Source organism: Lathamus discolor, chromosome 10 (assembly GCF_037157495.1).
Source record: "Lathamus discolor isolate bLatDis1 chromosome 10, bLatDis1.hap1, whole genome shotgun sequence".
Lineage (NCBI taxonomy): Eukaryota > Metazoa > Chordata > Aves > Psittaciformes > Psittacidae > Lathamus > Lathamus discolor.
In genome coordinates this window covers 12,489,216-12,507,319 of record NC_088893.1, presented here as the reverse complement: position 1 = coordinate 12,507,319, position 18,104 = coordinate 12,489,216, and the positions used below count along the sequence as shown (strand labels likewise).

At 43.4% G+C, this 18,104-nt stretch overlaps 1 protein-coding gene across 4 annotated transcripts; it reads right to left on the bottom strand.

Moving 5' to 3' along the window:
- Window positions 1–1,073: 1,073 nt before the first annotated feature.
- On the bottom strand, window positions 1,074–18,081 carry LOC136019712 (ovomucoid-like). Of its 4 annotated transcripts, XM_065690192.1 has the most exons (10): window positions 13,482–18,081; window positions 13,226–13,399; window positions 6,413–6,539; window positions 5,410–5,429; window positions 4,462–4,598; window positions 3,903–3,960; window positions 3,487–3,626; window positions 2,865–2,925; window positions 1,716–1,825; window positions 1,074–1,246 (listed from the first exon to the last, which is right to left on the bottom strand). In XM_065690192.1, exons 3-10 carry the CDS (start codon window positions 6,465–6,467, stop codon window positions 1,201–1,203), a joined length of 627 nt encoding a protein of 208 aa, XP_065546264.1. In that variant the 5' UTR covers window positions 6,468–6,539; window positions 13,226–13,399; window positions 13,482–18,081; the 3' UTR covers window positions 1,074–1,200. The 4 variants fall into 4 exon arrangements, with proteins under 4 accessions (XP_065546264.1, XP_065546262.1, XP_065546263.1 ...); XM_065690191.1 differs by lacking the exon at window positions 1,074–1,246 and having other exon boundaries at window positions 1,499–1,825; XM_065690190.1 differs by lacking the exons at window positions 5,410–5,429; window positions 6,413–6,539; window positions 13,226–13,399; window positions 13,482–18,081 and having other exon boundaries at window positions 4,462–5,151.
- Between the last annotated feature and the right edge of the window lie 23 nt (window positions 18,082–18,104).

Below are 18,104 nucleotides of genomic sequence, written 5' to 3'. Positions count from 1 at the left end.
TTATTTCCCCTAAAAGCCACTAGAATTGTGGGTTAGATTTACCCTAATGAACTGATAGACCAGTGATGACAGAATGGTGTGAGACCCTCGCCTGGATCCTGGAAAACTTGAACCCAATCTGGAAGTGGCTGCTTCATCCCTCTGCCCATCTCAATATAAATCCTTCGTTTTACCACCAAAGCATTGTTTTTTTGGATGACCTCATTCCATCAAGGAAAACAAGCGTTCTCCTCCCTTCGGCTCCCAGGAGAAATGCATGTGGGAGATAATACTTTTTAGAAGGAATATGCCCAATTCATATATGTTTCTCTTGTGTGGATCAAACCCCCACCAATTCAATAACCAAACAGAGGAAAAAAGCAAAATAAATTTCATGGACAATACACCAATGACAGGTCACACTCTCACAAAAGAGAAGGATATTTTGTCCTTGGATTGTGAAACACTGCTGAGATACTCCTTGGGCTGGCAAAGAGTACAATGCTATTAAAGACTAGGAGAGGAGACAAGTAGGCAGGAGTAGGAACCATCCTTAGAATGGCATTTATCTTAAAACACTTGAAGGTCGTTAAAGGAAATAAGTCACTTGTTGGACCCAGAGACATAGGCAGTGTCTGAAAAATACAGGCTCTGCTAACAGACTGCCCTCACAGGGTGCTACACTTCAGGTGAGGGCTGTGTTCAGGAGGCCAGGGATCAATTCTTAGTGCAGACACCACCACAGCCTGAGTGGGTTTTGCACAGGGAAAGTGCACCAGCAAGTGCCTTAGGGGAGATCAGCTGGTGTCATCACTTCAGAGCAGCATTTCAGCTCTTTACAATGTCGAACGTCTGAAAGGGCCTGAACACTAATGTAGGCTGACTATCATTGATGTGAAAAGTCACACAGCTCCGAGGTTTGTGCATCTGTATTTAATTTTGTGCTTTTTATGAGAGGGAAGGGAGCAAAATGCAGTTTTTGTTATATCCCAGAGCTATCAGCACATAACCTATTCAGCCTGGCATCATCATTCAACAAACCAGAAGAAAATGTTTCATGAAACACATGAAACAAGACAAAGAAATGTTGCTGATTTAGTTTATTGAGAAAGAAAATAAGGAGTGAGCTGAGTTCCCCAGAGGGCAAGATGAACTGAGGTGAGATTTTTAGTTGGGATTTGCCAGTGGGGATCCCGTGGTGAATTCTCTCAGCACTGATACTCAGCATTTTCCAAAATGGCTTAAAGTGAGAGTCCCATTGCTGTCCCTGGAAGCGAGGAGAGGAAAAAATTGATTAGACAGAGTCCTGTCTGCTATAATCTGTCCATTCCCTTGGCTCCTAGAGAAGGCAGATAGGATCCTGTCCCAAAGACAAAGAACCTGCAGATTCATAGTCCCATTAACTAAGAGATGAGTGAGACGATTTAACCCATTCTTAAGACTGAAAATACTTTTTGGGAAACTATGATGAAACTCTGAATTTCATTTCTTTGCAACATGCAAGAAAAATTCCATGAAGATTAATGGTGTTCAAACAATTCACGCTAACAAACCAGACACAGCTCTTTGTATGCTCCAATGGAAACAAAAATGAATGGTTGGCACGATGGCTGGTGTTCTCTCCTGACCTGTATTCCTACTCAACACTGGTCAGCAAACAAGAAAGTGGCAACTGTGCAAACTCGCGCTTATAGAAGACAACTGGTAACAGGAATGTGATCCATGTTTGTACATACACGACTGCATTGCAGAAGCTACAGTTGTTGCTGTATGTTTTGCTGTCAGAGCCACAGACAGGCGAGTATTCAAGTGTGCAGACGGGTTTAGGGTAGTCACTGCAGTCAACCTGGAAAAGAAAAAGTCTAATATGAAGGATTGTGAAGCAGTCACCAGCAGAAGGGCTTGAACCCCTCACTACAGCTGCAGTGCTAATGATAAGAATCTAACTGAAAGTAATTAACTTCCTTGCACAATCTGATATAAACGGAGGTGTCAGTTCCTCCTATGCCAGAGAATTTTATAATATAAAAATAGATCATAATTTCCTGTTTGAAGAGATGTGTACGATACGCTGGCCATAGCATTTCCAAGCAGCAACAATTCACTCTGTGAATGTGCCATGCTCGTAATCACATTGTACTGTGTTCCCAACCAGGCCAGGAAATTAAATGGAAAAACCCTGCTGTCCGGAGAACTGTAAGTGCTGATGTGCTGATGCCTGTGTAAGTGTCCAGTATCACTCCTGTATTCTTAAAACAGGAAGATCAACATTTAGCTAGGTAGGGTGAGAGAGGGATTTTGTTTCTTATGCAATGAGTGCTACAGTTACTGAGTATTGTAATGCCAAAATGTGCTATGGGTCCTGGAAGAGGCTGAGGAAATTAATGGAGAAGAAATCTATCAATGCTTATTGACTACACGGAAACTGCAGCTAGCTGAGGTCCATCACCCAAAAAATAGCTGGAGGTTGGAAGAGGAGAAGTCCCATACATCATATATACTCACTCTAACCTTACTCTCTCCTACACAGTCCTTACAACCCCTTCTAAGAGCAGGCTCTGCATCAAGCCATCATGGTCATGCTGGACCATTGGTCTGACCCCAAAAGGCATTATCTGTTCTTCTCAGTTCTGCCCTGATAAATTATTTCTGCTACTACTCTTTTACTCATCCTTTTCTGTGCAGTTACCCTCTTCCTTTCCTGTCATTAGTGTGGATAATTTGTATTATGTGTGGAAAAAGCAAAATCTTCCCTGTGCTGAAGCACAGCAGCAGCTACATTCCTGTGGGATGCTACTGGTCTGCGGGCTGCTGCAAACACTGACAGTGCTTAACCTGACATCAGCAGAACTGAAACATGGTCCGTCATCGCAGAGTTCACTTACTGTAGTGTCTTCCTTCTTACATTCACCGTCATTCTTCTTGTCAACACTGGTTCCAGCCTCTCTGGGAAAGGAAGAGACCCACATTAAGGAGTGCTGTGAGAAACCTGCTCTGCTGAATCCCAGGACTGCTGATCAGCCTCAGGTATAACAGACAGAATACAGGAGACATTCGACTTAGGTTGTGTCCCCATGGCTCTAGATTCCAGTGCAGGTGGTGTCACAGCCTGCCAGAGTGCTGGTTTATAGCATGATGTGAAGGAAAAGGGAGCATCCAGGGCATTAGGGTGAATGACGATGTAGGTTGTGTGACAATGGAGATGCACCTTAGGTCAGTTGCAAGGCAGCATCTACCACATAGACCCTTTTGACTTCGTAAAGAGAAGCATTCTGTCCTGTGTTAGATCTCCACCCAGCCCTCTACTTCTCTCTCTAGATCAAAGGCAGTTTTCTTTCTATTCACAAAGGAAAACACGGTCTGGTTACCAGGGAAAGAGGAGGGTCAAAGTCCAAGCACCTTAGAAAAAAGACCTTGGTGGAAGTCCTGATATTCAGAAAAGCAGTTGCCGGGAGCGCAAAGCACTTGTTGTCCCTCATAGGATAGCTCTGCCTATGCAGTACTCACAGATTATGGGCACACAGCAGGCACTCATTGTCATAGGTGACCCCGTCAGTACCGCAGATGGGGCTGACATCTTTGTTGCAGAGCAATACCACTTTACCTTCTTCATCTGTTGTGTTAGGATACTTACTGCAGTCCACCTGCTGAAGGAACACACAACAAAGCACTGGTGAAGGCTTACTTATAAGAAGCAAGTAGATCTGGTGAGTGTGTCTGGCCACCTAGGATACTACCACGGCAGGAAAAATTGTTTTCTCTGTGTCACTATGATGGCAATTCACTTGAAGATGACCAATGCAAGATTTTGACATCTCATATGTCCTCTTATTTAGTGTTTGAATTCTTTCTTGGGGGAGTCAAGCAGCTCTGGCCACTGAGAAGCAGGACGTGGCTCTTAGTTTCCCCTTGGTTTCACTTACAGGGACAGCTTCCTTGCATTTTCCATCGTGGTCTTTGCCGACATTGGTTCCATTTTCTCTGGAAAGACAAATATTAGGAAGTTCAAAAAGAAGCCTTGCTACATCCTAGGTTCTGGAAATATGTAACCAATACAAGGGAAAACTGACTCTTTATCAGTCAAGCTTATATATAGCTATTTTTTGAGAAGGTAGTGCCATCCTCCCTAACCAGCTAGCACTGAGTGGCTGTCAGGGACATAAAGATGCCAAGAGCTTTAGGACCATTTGGGGCACATCAGAGCAGGGCATCTCTCCATCCTTTTGCTCTGCTTTGCTGTGATGAGATGTGCTCTAGGGGCTGTCATCTGGCTTATCCTTGAGCTGGAGAAGAAAAATAAGAATGAATTACACCAGCAAGAGAGAGACAGTCACTAAAGCAATGTCTAGGAGATGGAGTGCCATGCAGTGATATCCAAGCTCATTTTGAAGGAATTGACATTAGTGACATATGTCAGATCACTGTTTGTCAAAAAGTAGTGCTTCCAGAATTCCTAAGACTTGCTGCCTATGCAGTACATACATGTTGTGGGCACAGAGCAGGCACTCATTACTGTAGGTGACTCCATCGGTACCGCAGATGGGGCTGAGGATCTTGGCACAGACCAACACCTCTTTGCCTTCCTCATTTGTAGTGTTGGGGTATGTACTGCAGTCCACCTGCCAAAGGAATGTACAGCAACAGGGTGGAGAAAACATTTTACATTCACCACTCTCATCTGGCACGAGACAGTGACCAGGTACAACCTGCAGTGGGTTTTTTACTGCCACTGCACACACTTGTGCTGGTGGGTCAATATGGTAACAGGCAAATCCTTCCTGCAGTGACCTCCCCTGCAGAGACACAGCAGGAAAGGAGGAGGAGGAGAGGGCTACAGCCATACAGCTCCTTAGATAGGGCAAATCAATGGTGGTCTCTCATGCTTACCTGGCATTCTTTTACAAAGGCTATCTGTACTGTTGCTCTCTCATTTTTATATTCTTGTGGCACCTCCAGTGCACTTCTGTTATTACTCTTTCATTATCAAAACACTGATTATGTTTTTTATTCAGACAAGCAAGGCTAATAACATGGTGCATGGAATCTGGAGTATCCTGGTAGTATTTTATTCTTCCAGCAGGCTGCTTTCAGGTAGTTTCTGATACCACAGCTTATTCCTGTCCTTTTAAAGCCAGTCATATATGACCCAACTTACAGCTTAAACAAGTTTAAAGTTGGTGAAAAATGAATTAAGAAAAATTTTATATTGTTACTACTGCTACTACACTATTAACATGCAGCACAGATGTAGAGCCAAGGACAGTAAAATTTAGTGTTTATACTTTGGAATCTGATTACAATGACACTCATTTCACGCTAACTGAAAAACAGATAAGCATCTGCAGTCCTGAGGTTTTTCCTATTCCTTCAGTTATGTCTTTACCAAGCCACATACCTGAGAAAAGTGACAGAAAGAAATCTTCCACTCACCTCAACCCCAAAGGCAGCATCTGGAAAAGAAGAGAGAGGCAGAAACTGTGAAACAAAGCCAATATGATAAGACCTCAGTTAAAGCTGGAAATCTAGATGTAAAATTCCTGTATGCAGGACCAAACTGATTTCCAGTGATTGGTTTCCTGAACTAAATAAACTATGTATGATTTTTTTCTTTTCTGTGTTCTTAAGTATAATAACATTGCTTATTGCTGGCTGTGATGAAACACGTTTTTGAACAGCTTTGTTCTTTTGTATTTCAAGATAAGTAGGCATATTAGTTGAAAGTAGAATAACTTTTCCTTCCTTATCTTTCTACACACCCATTTTGACCCTAAAGAGCTACTGTTGGGTATCTGAAAAGAAACCTGAATCAATACAGGTAAATGTAAATGCAAATAGTCACCTACAGGATAAGCAAATACATACAGCATCTGTTGTCAAGCTTATGCATTTTAAAGAAGCTGAGTGTGAAAAAAAAATTGTCTTTGACTTGATAATTTCATCAGACAGAAATACGCAATGACAACATCAGACCCTGGCTTGTTTTCATCTCTTGTTTCTCCATTAACAGAAAAAGTATTGCACAAAAGTTGCCAGACTCCTGAAAAGAACTTGCTTGTGCCATTGCAATATTTTTGTGATCAGTTACTGAAGGCCTGCATACCTTGTTACAGCCTTGTTTCAAGCATGTATCCACTTTCTGTAATTGTGGAACAAGTGTAAGCAGTGTAGCAGTGTTAAAACAACAGTGTAAAAAGCATAAAAGCACTAGTTCCATTTGCAGTTATTTATATTTATGACAGACAACCAGCTACAACAGTGATCCATTTAAGCCTGTCCTGAAATCTGCTCCCGCATCTTATGTGATGCCAAAGCACCAGGGCATCCTACATCTTTGCAGGAGAAGATTTTCTCTCCTTGAAGTCACTCCCTTATCTTTTTAGAGACAGCCAGGACTCAGATGTGAAGCCTCTGTGGTGCCATAAGAGTTACTCACCTGGGAAACAGCAAAGCACAAAGGAGAGGAGCACAAAAACACCCGCTGTGGTCATGTTGGGAGTATGTCTTGAGTCTGCAGGCTGACTGCTCCTGCTCTGATCACGAGATGGCCTCTCAAAGGCTGACTGCAAATATATACAAATGCAATGTCTAAACTGTTCAACTGTAACATAAAACAACCTGCAGAATCTGTCACCAGCACAATGAGGCTGGTAATATTTATTGAGGTCTTGACTTTCAGGTAATGGTCGGCATCTGCTACGCAATCGATTTTGGCTGGACATCTGGTTAATAGCTTGAGACAATTATCACACGTCCTCAGTGATCAAAACCAAACAAACAGCCTTTTAGACAAAAGAAACCTCTTTAGGATTCAAGTAGAAATGTAAGAAGCACAAAATACTGAGGGGAGTAAACAGCAGGTCCTTCGTGTGTCTCTGCAGAGCAACATCTCCCATCAAGAGCAGCTCATGCGCAGCATGCAGTACTATCCTGATGCAGATCAGGCTAAGACTCTCTGCTTGCTTGCTTTTGCTTTGGGTGGGGATTTTTTCTGCATTCCCAGATATTCCCCTCTAGGTATGAACAAGGGTCAGGTGTGGCTTTGCCATCAGCAGAACTGGTTAAGCTTTGCCATAACTGGTTAAGCTTTGCCAGGTGAGTCCCGCAGGACTGTGTCTAACCTGTGCAGCTAATGGTATTTAGCACTGGTGTGGTAAGTAAAAGGGTTTCTTGACAGTTTCACTTCAGCAGACTTGAAAGCAGATTATATTCTGTCAAATGACACCAAAAATGTCACTTGGACCTTATCACGAGGGAGCACTTATTTACGGACCTAGTCACAATTAAACACACCGACCAATTCAAAGTGTTCTGCCAAGTCATCTGAAGAACAAAACACATTGAAGGTTTGGGAGCCTATTTACATAGCACCAGCTATGTTTGCAAGTACAGTAGGTCCTTTCCCCCTACAGATATTTTAGAAAATTATACTTAAAACACAGATCCTGTCCCAATTTTCCTGTCCGTCTCGCACCTCCAGCCTTCATGCAATCCCCAAGTCTTTCCTTCCTAAGAGGAGGTCTGGGCCTCTGCAGCTTTAGTAGGAGTAATTTTGCACAAGTGGGTTCTGCCTTTAACCTAAGTTTCTCACCATGATCCCTTTCACAGGTCTGAAATGGCAAGAATGGTTTTCTGCCATGGGAGCTGAGTACTGTGCTTAGGATAGACTTCAGCATTATTGGAGCGGCAGAGTAAAAGATCTTTTACAGATGCTCCCTTGAACAAACAAGGCACCACCCATTGATCAAATGAAATTCAGTTGAAATCATTGAAAATTAGCCCAAGAAGTTCTGTTGGTGTCTGATACGTCACAGTGGTCTACAGGATATGCTTTGATCCTTTAAAGTATACATTGTATGTATTGTATTCATGCGTTGTATGCATGGAATCATCTATCTTGGGCAATGGTGAGCTATGAAGGCAGCAGCATGGCTGTATGGATATATGGGTTACATTTTTACCTGGAAGAGATGGGTTTCTTCACAGGGAGAAGCATTAAAATAATTATGCTGCTGGATTTATTTCTATAAATTACAGAGAGCATGCATGAATATTTTAGATGGATTGAGCACATCTTCAAGATATATTGCCCTAATGTGCCTTGTGGATGGTGTCTCTGGAAGCCAAGTACTTTCTCTGAGCGTGCACAGAATCACACTGAGGCTGCTGTCACACACCATGCCTGTTGCCTTCATCAGTTCTCTGATGAAGAGACATGCAGTCTCTGCACAGTTGGAGGGAGGTGCATCTTTCTGGGTCAAGCATGAACTTTGGTACAACCTTCTCCAGCCAGGCAGCAAGTCCACTGTAAATCATCCTCACCAGCCCTGACCTGACAGCTCTGGACAGGTTGTCTCCTGCCCGGTGCCCACAATGCTGCTGCTCCCTGCTCCAGATGGTGCAGTCCTCTGGGCAAGGTGGACCTCTCCTCTGATGGTTGGAGAGCACCTTCCTGACAAAGGCTGGTGTGCATGGCCTGTATACACCAGAATAAAATTTTCCACTGCAAATGCCGGGTTCAGCACCGGGTCTGGCACTTGCCCCAAGCAACCCAAATTCCCTTCAATCGCCACAACACCCATCTGATGTTCAGCAGATCCGTTCCTTCACTCTCCCACCTACAGACGTTCTAGGGAGACTCAAGTCTGTGACAGTTGTCACCAGTCTCCTCTGAGCCGCTCAGGTGCCCCTTCAGGCAAGCCACAAAAACAACACCCAGAAGTCACCAGGTTTCAGACTCAGCCAGCCAACATCCCCAGCTCCAGGTTATCCTGCCTCTGATAAGGGCATGGAAAAATCCCACATCTGGCTCAGCTCATGCTGTGGGACAGGTTGCTCAGCACTTAGCTACTCTTGGAAGAACAGTTAAAAAGAGGATTTGCCCTGCAGTCCTGCCGCTGATCTTGTGCTGTAATCCACTTCATTACGGTCTTCTAATCCTCAAATTCAGATGCAGCATACGGCTGATGACCGTTTTGCTAATGGAAAATCCTCATCTATGCAGAAGCCAGCACATAGGCAGACGTCTGCTAGCAAGCAAAGGCAGTACCACATCTCAGGGTACCATGTGTTAGTGCCTCAGGGCACCAGGGGGTCTGCTGGCAGACACCAGGGCAGGATTTGGCCATTATACAACATCCTCTCTCACCTACACAAAGACTTCCTTGGTTTACATTCTCCATTGAAGTTTTTGCCAGTATCGATTTCATATTCTCTGGAAGAATCAAAACCAATGTGGGAAATTTTCCTGGGCAATATGTGACTTCTCGGTGTAAGTTATACCCTGATAAATGAATGACAGATTACTCAATACATTTTCCAAACATTCCTGGGTTTTGTCACGTTATTTAATTAACAAATAGCTGTTGTAAAAGTGGGAAATAATAATAATTAGTTGTAGCTGTTTCATGAAATTGCCTCTAATCACTCCAAACGCCTGCTAAATACAATACAGACTGCAGTTTCCATCTTTGTCTTTCTCTTGGCCACAGTACGGTCAATAACTGCTTGCACTGAGCCATGCGCCCAGAGAAACTGATACAGAACAAATGGAAGATCTGCCTCTCACCTAGTGCCCAGAGGTATTGTTTGAACTAAGCAATAAAGCAAAGTCACTGATACGATTAAAACATATCAACATGGAAACGTATCCAGGTGTTTATGAGCTTATTAAATACAGCTTGATTCAGGTAATGCCGGTGAATATTTTTCTGAACTAATAGACCATGTGCAGAACTTTGTACCCTGCAGGTGAAGGCTAACATGGTGTCACATTAGTTATACAATGAATTAAATGTACTTGGCCCCACTGCAAGGACAGATGTTGACACATAGGAACAAGTCTAGCCGGGGCCACCAGGCTGGTCAGGGACTGTAGCACAGGGCATTTGGGCAAGCTGAAGGAGCTAGAGAAGAGATGGCTGTGGGGGATCACTGCTGTCTGAAGCTCCCTAATGGAGTTCTATAGAAGACAGAGCTAATCTTCTCAGAGCTGCATAGCAAAAGGATTACATTCGGACAAATATGAGGAGTTATTCTTTGCCATGAGGTTGATCAAGCTGTGGCACAGGAATCAGAGGAGGCCATGCATGTTCTTCCTCGGTGATACTGAAAACCCAGCTGAATAAGGAAAGTCTTGAGGACCCTGGGCTGCCCTGGACTTTGGCCTTGTTTTAGACCTCTAGAGAGCTCTTCCAACTTGAGTTATTTTATGTGTATGGTACTTATATAATGCTCTGTCTTATGGATAGATTTTATTAATGAACATAATACTTCTCTATGATCCAGGAGAGCAGCTTCAAAGTTTTCCTACCACCTAAAGCGTAGCAGATAAGACCTCCCAGACACTTTTAGAGGGATGACCAGTAACATGTACAACAAAAAGAGTAGCTTGTAATTATCATTAAAACACCAAACACACTATTCAAATATGAGAATGTTATTAGTTTGTGATGATTTCAAAGTCTCTCCATTTCTGCAACAGCCCAGGCCCCCTGCCATCACAATGCTTCCTCAGAAGGGCATCAGCATTTGAACCTACAGCAGTTACCTGCACCGCAGAAGATCAGCTGCCAAAATAGCAGCCACTTCACTGCTGTGCTGTAGCACCAGCTCTGAGCACATACCTTCAATTCTCGCCACACTAGCTCATGCTGTGCTTCAGCCCTGGGTGGTTTCTGGATGATAAGGATGTCAGGTCAGGTCTCAGTTGCACAGGACAAGAGTTACCCACGTGAAAGTAGGAAAATGCTAGAATGAGCAGCAGAAAAAGGAGGCACTAAAGAGCAAAACATTTGGCTGCACAGTGGCCCCGGCTATTGCTCTTTGAAGAGAACATACTGCAGGGAAGGTGTTTTGGAGGTAATGCAGGAGACATTATTCTGCAGCCGGTCAGAAGGAGAGGAAATCATTAGTTTATTCAGTTTTCCTGACACTCCAGTGACCTCAGCTGTGCCTCAGTGAGTGCTCGTTTCATCTTTGCCACAGCCTAAGCAGAAACAATGAGGAGGTGGCTGTGGGAAGTTACAGTCAACCTGGGATTGACACCATTCATGGCTGGCTGGCAGGAGAATGTTAATGTGGCAGCTTCATTGCTAAGGCTGGGAAGGCCTCCTGCAGTAGCTGGGGTCAGGAGAAAAATCTTCCAAAGGCAGGAAAAAAAAAAATAAAAGGTCAATAAATTCTTATCTGCAAGGAGACGTTATTTATAACTCAATGCACAGTTAAAATAGAATGAATAAGCATTTCTGCCATGAAAGCAAATTACTTTGAGGTTATATAAACCAGGGGAATAGTTGAACACGTCTCTAACGGACAGCAGATGAGGCATTTTCAAGCTACCAGGCATCTAGCAGCACACACATCATCAGAATAGCACACGACAGGGGGATCGTGGCTGTGTCTTTGGGATTCCAGACAGCTACATAAGCCACCAAACAGTGTCATTGCCACGAGAAGCTTATAGGCAGAAGATATTTTAATTGAGTAACTATCAGGGCTGGAAAAAGTAATTCAGTATGGTTGGGATGAGCAGTTGCTGCATGGCACTGAGCAGCAAAGAGGAATATGAAAGCTTCAAGGAAGATCACTTGATCCCTGACAGCTGCAATCAAGAGCTTGTTTACAGAGGGATAAGCATCCCAGATGCAACTGCAGTACGAATGCTGTGGTAAGGCTGGCTGGGGAGACAGGTTATAGTCTCCTATCAAGCACAGGAATCACCTCTTCACAGTGAGCTGCCAAGCCTCATTAATTTATCATAGGAACATGCCTTCAGTGCTCGCTCCCCTCAGTTCTGTTTCCTAAGATTGACAGACATGTCTAAAGACCACAAAGTGTTCTTGACAAGAGGGTAATTAACCTTCGATGTTTACATCTCCCTCCTCTTGGTAAGTAAAACACCAAGTCTGTTCATTTTGAGGAGGTCTGGTTGTAAACAAGTCATGGTTTGCTTTTATGCTCTTGATCAGAGGTCAGGAGGACTAGAATAGCAATTTTTCTGAGCTCTATCTGGAATAGTAAGTAACTGAGAGTAAATGTTCAAAGCCTTGGACTCAGGGCTTTTGTACCCTTTTCACAGCCCCAGGTCTTTGAGTAAGATCCCATGAGCCTGTAGCTCCACAACAGTTTGGGCCAGAATCTGGAACCTTCTTCATGCAAGCTCAGGACAGGGTGAGCTGAGGCTCTGTCCAACTTGCGGGAGCTAAAGAGGAAGAAATCTATGCACAGCTAATTACATGTATGAGAGAGAAATTATTCAGAAGTGGTTTTTAAGCTAAACATTCCAAGAGTGTGTCCCCATGAACAAACCTCATATGGGAGGAAACAACAGGGACAGCAAAGCTGTCCCTGGAGGTGCTCATCCACTGCTGCTACAGTAACCTGGAGGCATCACTGCCTACTAACTGCCACAAGAAACATCAATGTATTGCATCCCCAGGCAAAGTTTTCTTTCCAAGTGAAACCAAGGGACAAGGCAATGAAGAAAAGGAGCGAGAAGAGCATCAAACAAAAACATGTTCCCAGATCTCGTCAACCAACAAACTAGCAAAAATTCATACAAGAAACAATGTTTGGAAAAGGCAAATGAAGGTGGTTGCTTTCATTTATGGGGAGAAAACACCAAGAGCAACTCTGGGATTTGGGAGGAATGGTGGTTTGCTTTTTAAGACAGATCTTGCAAATAAAGCAGCAAGAAGGGATTTTGTTTCTGAGGCATAGGGGTGCAATAGGCTGAGAATGAAAATCTACTGCTCTCCCCTATGGGAAAGAAAGGGAGAAGAGGGTGAGAGACGGAATGCATAATGGTGCTGTAACTTGAAAACTTGGCTGAAATAGGAGGTATTGGATGGAAAGAGTTTCTACAGCTGAAGGACAATATTAGCATCATAACCACTGAGCATTTTTTCCTTCATTATTAACATCAAAATAAAGGGCAACAGTTTCATTTATTTTGCAGAGTTGAGCTTTAATGAGACCACTGGCTGATGCTTTGCAGCTGGACATGGGTGAAGTAGCGTTGGTTCTGACAGAAAGCAGCATGCTGCCAAATTACAGGATTTTACTATTTCACAGAAACTGAGGTAAATAGCAGGACTTCTACCACCTCTAAGCTATTACACTAGCAAAGTAATGCAGTTATTTACTTAATACATGATCATATGGCTCCTACATCCCATGGCTTGTGCACCATGCCCCATTTGCAACCTGACAAAAATTCTTATCTCAGGAGAGCAGAATGCACTGATACCTGCAAATGTTTGTGTGTCTCCTTTTCTGGTCTTGAAACAGGTTATGCTGCACTGTCCTGATGCTGTCAGTGAAGGTTGCTTGTGCATGCTTGCATAGCAAAGAAATATTTCTCCTACGTGACTCATGTTTTGCATCTTTTTGCCATCCTTCTCTTCATACATTTGAATGCAGCCTGTGGAGAATGGCACTATTAGAAAGCTAGCGTTAAATCCCTGCCAAAGAAAATGTCAACAGAAGGTATATGCATCACTTACGTCCAATCGTATGCTGCCTGCTCAGCATCCGACTGACATTATTTGGGATGATGCCACAGAGAGCAATGGGAGATCAGGCTGCTTCTTACTTCGCCTGACTTCTTAGCCACTGGGATGACTGCTGTTTCTTGAGACTCTGGGTGTGCCATGTTCCCTGAAGAAGGAAAAGTCTGATATTAGAGACAGGATGACCATTTTCCCAAAGCGGGATGGGTGCTGGGAATGTAAATAAAACTCCCGAATAATGCAAATGAAGGAAAGCTCATCTGAGTTAACCATCAACAATGAAGTGGTTATACTGTCTCTGGCTATTATAATCCTACCAGTCAACAAACCTGTACCATCTGAATATACTGCATCATTCAGATTTCCACTCCAGCTACTTTCTTTGACTGGTTTCTCCACTAGATCTTCATGATTTCCCTCCAAGCACAAACAGCGAGTGAAAAGAGAGAAAAAGAGGATAGATTGGAAAAGGACAGGGAGAGGCCAGGGGCTAGGGGACTGTCACTCGGAAAGCACGTTCTTTCCATCAGACTGACACATTATGGGCACATATCCCACATTCACTGGTGTAAGTGAGACCATCTGTGGCACAGATCTGCTCCAGCGCCTGACCAGGGGGCCCAGACTGGCCATCCTCAGCAATGCCTCCAGGGCTGTGCTTTAAAGGGAGAAGAGTAGAAGAGCTTAAAGCAATACATTTCCAAACGTTCCTCATTATTCAGGGGGCTTGAATGAAATTCAGGTTTTACTTCTATGAAAGTAAAATAGGCAGGAAGCACCACGCTATGTGAATGCTCTTTGTTTGCAAATTCACAGTATGTTTAAACTTACGGGGCTGCACCTCAGCTGGTGAGAATCTGGAAAACCCTCCTAAACAGAGTGGATGTCTGCCAGCTGGAGACAGACTCCTTTCCACGGCTGCTGTCTGCTTTTCTCGTATCTACTCATTGATCAGCAGAGAGCACACAACCAGAGACCAGAGCATGGCAAAGAATCAAATAAAATTGTATCAACCATTAAATTACAGCAAGAGAATTGACATTTCTGAATGTGAATGCATTGATGGATGAAACAAGTGGATACCAGGATTATATTTCTTTAAATATAGAGGTCTGAGGAAATCTTTGCGGTTCCCAGAGTATTTTCTTTGCTATCAGACAGTTAAATAGACCTGTGCAACTGACACAATGAGCTTGTATAATTATTTCTGTATTTCTTTTGTTTTGAGAAACATGGAGTTACAAAAGTGGTGAAAACCACCCCACTTAGATATTCTTCTGAAAAAAACAACATTAAAAAGTCAGTGGGATGAGCCTTGTCACTCTCAAGCACCACTCAAGAGGTTGACAGAGTATCCAGGCACATCTGCATGCCTCTCCAGAAAAAGCAGCATATGAAAAAAAAGCTGAAACAAGGTAAATCAGCAGACATAGTTTTGAAAGGCATAGAATTTTTTGCTACAGTGTTTGACTGAAGTTTAGGTACAGACACTATCAAGGAAAAGTTGTTGTTTGTTGGGTTCTTTTTCAAGTCACAGATAGGCGAGTGCTGATAAATTATGGAAAAAATCTTTTGGCTCAATATGAAAAGACTAAGTATTGTTTTCTAAATCCCACTTATCAATGAAGATTTCAATGATTCACCTCATTCTTCCTCCTCTTTGTGCTGCAAGAAAAATGACTGTAGATTCAAAAAGACACTGATAAGGCTATAAAGGTAACCAAGACAAACAAGGAAGGAGAGAGAACATTTATATTTTTAAAATATTGCCTTTGTAATATGTACCGGTGCATTCCCAGGTCACGAATCCTGGGGTTGGACCTTGGATGAAAATACAGCAAAGTTCATCAGCCGTTGACGTGGCTCAGGAGCTCGGTCACTGCTATCCAGAGCTGCAGTAGTGGCTGCAAGGCAGTGTGTGGAGCTGAATCCTTCCCTGCAGCCTTGACTGAGGATATAAGACTGCACCTACAGCTAGTTCTGTTCATGAAAAGAGTGCAGAAAGAAGAGTTCACTGAAGCAGGACTAAATCCATGCTTCTGTCTGATCCTTTTAGTGCCTCTTTCCAAGTTAAAATACAGGCTTTCCTATCATGAGAAGTGAATGGGTTTGGAGAGTAACCTGACCATTTTGAAGCTACTCAGGCTTTTGCCTGAGGTGACTAAGAAAGTCAGCCTTGGGGTTTTGCAGCATTGTGCACCCAAGAAGCAACGGAGCAGTGGGCTAAGAAGCACCAAAGCATCCGTCAGCTTTATAGTGGAGACAGTTACTGAACATATTTGCAGTCTGGCAGGCACTGAACTCATAAGATGACCTCTTGGTGCTCCCCAGCACAGTAATCTCTATTTGTCCATCTATCCAGCCATTCCTCTAGCTATGAACAAACAGGCATCCAACTCACTCAACCATACCTCAAAAGCACCTTTCAAATCTCCTAGTGGGACTTTGAACCTGGCATTGTCCTACCTCTCTCCTAAACCACAAAAATTCAGCTCTTCCTCTTGAATGTGCTTGTCTTTGCCTGACCCTTGCTTCCTTGTCATAGAATCCATTTGCATTGGAAAAGACCTTTAAGATGATTGAGTTCAACCATTAACCCAGCACTGCCAAGTCCACCACTAAATCATGTTCCCGAGTGCCACATCTACACGTCTTTTAAATACTTCCAGGGGTGGGAACTCAACCACTTCCCTGGGCAGCCCGTTCCAGTGGTTGACACCCTTTTCAGTGAAGAAATTTTTCCTAATATACAGTCAAAACCTCCCTTGGTGCAACTTGAGGCCAGTTCCAACACAAAGCAGAAAGAAATCATCTAATTAGCACACACTCAGTAAGTAACCCTGCAACAGCTGGAAACAACTCCAAGGCACAGAAAACAGCTCTGTCCCCAAGAAGAAGGCTGCCCTACTTTTGTAGAGTTATGTTGCTTCATAAAACACCCCTTGAGCCTGAGGGATGTTTAAACTCCAGTGTCAGGCTTTTCTCATTTTCTGGCCCAGTTTTAGTGATTTATTCCATTATGTGCTTTTACATGAAAACTACTGGTGAATACTGCATGGAAACCTCTGTCTAATGACTACTTTGGCCTCTTCCCTGGGTTGCTCTGACTTAGTCTCAAGATTATGCCTTCCTGAGTTCATGTTTGCCTTTGGTGTCATCAGACAATGAGCTCCACAGAGGAGTCTTTGCCATGGCTGTGCCGAGCTAATGTCATTCAGTTGGATCTTGACAGCTTTACTGCAAAGGCTTGCAAAAGCCAGCAGTCAGCACTAAGTCCAAGTGAAAGTCTGCCAAAGTCCACAAGAAAAAAATTACTCAGGTCTTATCCCTGAGGGTAACCAAGTAACACTCAAACAAGACTAAAGCAGCATGTTCTGCAAAAACAACTTGACTGAAAATGGCAAAAAGGTTATATAAACCAAAGGAGTGTTTGCATTAGGACACAGACCCAAGAGAAGTACAATAAGCCATTGTTAGCCGCAAATCGTCTCAAAAAGTACATGCCAGCCACAGACACTAACGGCACAGAGGTACTATGGCCTCATTCCCTGGTACAGTACCCACAGTATCTCCAAGTCAGGAACACTTGCCTTCAGCCTATTCTTCTAGCCCAACAATTCAAAGAGTGACTTTCCAAACCAATCCAAATAATCATGTTATTCTCTGGTAAACTACAATCGACATTGAATCAGGAAAGCATTAGCTGTAGTCCAGAAGAAATCTTTTAATCCTGAAATACTGGGTTTGTAATAGCTTTGATGACCTGTTGTAATGCTACTGGTAGTAGATGTACCTATGCTGCCAACAGATGAAGGGCAGCCCCTATATCCCCCTAACTCCCTGACGTCAATACAGACATCAAAGTGACATCAATTATATCACCAGGTCCTGAGCTCCTTGGCCTTAAAAAAGTAGACAAAACATGACTATCAGTCAGAACCACTTTCCTATGACTTGTTATATATTGAGATAAAACTGGTCACGAGTGAACCTCTGCACTTTTTTACTTCCCTAATGGCTTTAGAAGTCAGGCAGCTGCACTGATGTTACAGGGCTGTCCCCCACCCCAGGTGTGTTTTCTGCCCACCAGTCCTAAAGGTATTCTGTTGCATTAATAAGTCAAGATATTTTGTGAATGGACACTTCTGCTGTCCGTGACCCTGGAGGAATCTTGACATTCCCCTCCTCTAGATTATATCCTATAACAGCACTTGACACTGACAACAAATTCAGTGGAGAGAGGCTGCTGCCTCTTCTATGAGACAGGCTGCACAAGCAGTGGAAGCCAGGACCAGCCAGGCTCCCTTTCTAGCCCACAGCAAGAAAGGGCTCTTCCTGAGAGTAAACCACCACCCGCATCCTAGACATTGCCCTGTGGAGAACGTGGACCATGCCCTTGAGTTAAACACCTCCTTGCACTATGAAGTCCATGATCAGGTCAGACAGAAATATTAATGTCTGGATGAAACTAATACTGACAAAGAGACTCTGAAGAGTAAGGAAGTGCCTGGGAATTCTAAGGGAGGTCAGGCCTTCACCAGAGCAGGGATTACACTGTCACATGCAGGAAAATATTTACCCACAATGTTTGATAGAGCAGGATATCAATAGAAAAAT

Bases quoted from the DNA above. Each gene is read 5' to 3' on its own strand.
- LOC136019712 (XM_065690188.1), bottom strand. From the start codon at position 4,820: ATGGCTGTAGCCCTCTCCTCCTCCTCCTTTCCTGCTGTGTCTCTGCAG. The intron at 3,961-4,461 runs GTATGTACTGCA...TTGTCTTTCCAG, and splicing joins CTGCTCTGTGCCCACAACAT to AGAAAATGGAACCAATGTCG. The intron at 1,826-2,864 runs GTAAGTGAACTC...TTTCTTTTCCAG, and splicing joins GTAAGAAGGAAGACACTACA to GTTGACTGCAGTGACTACCC.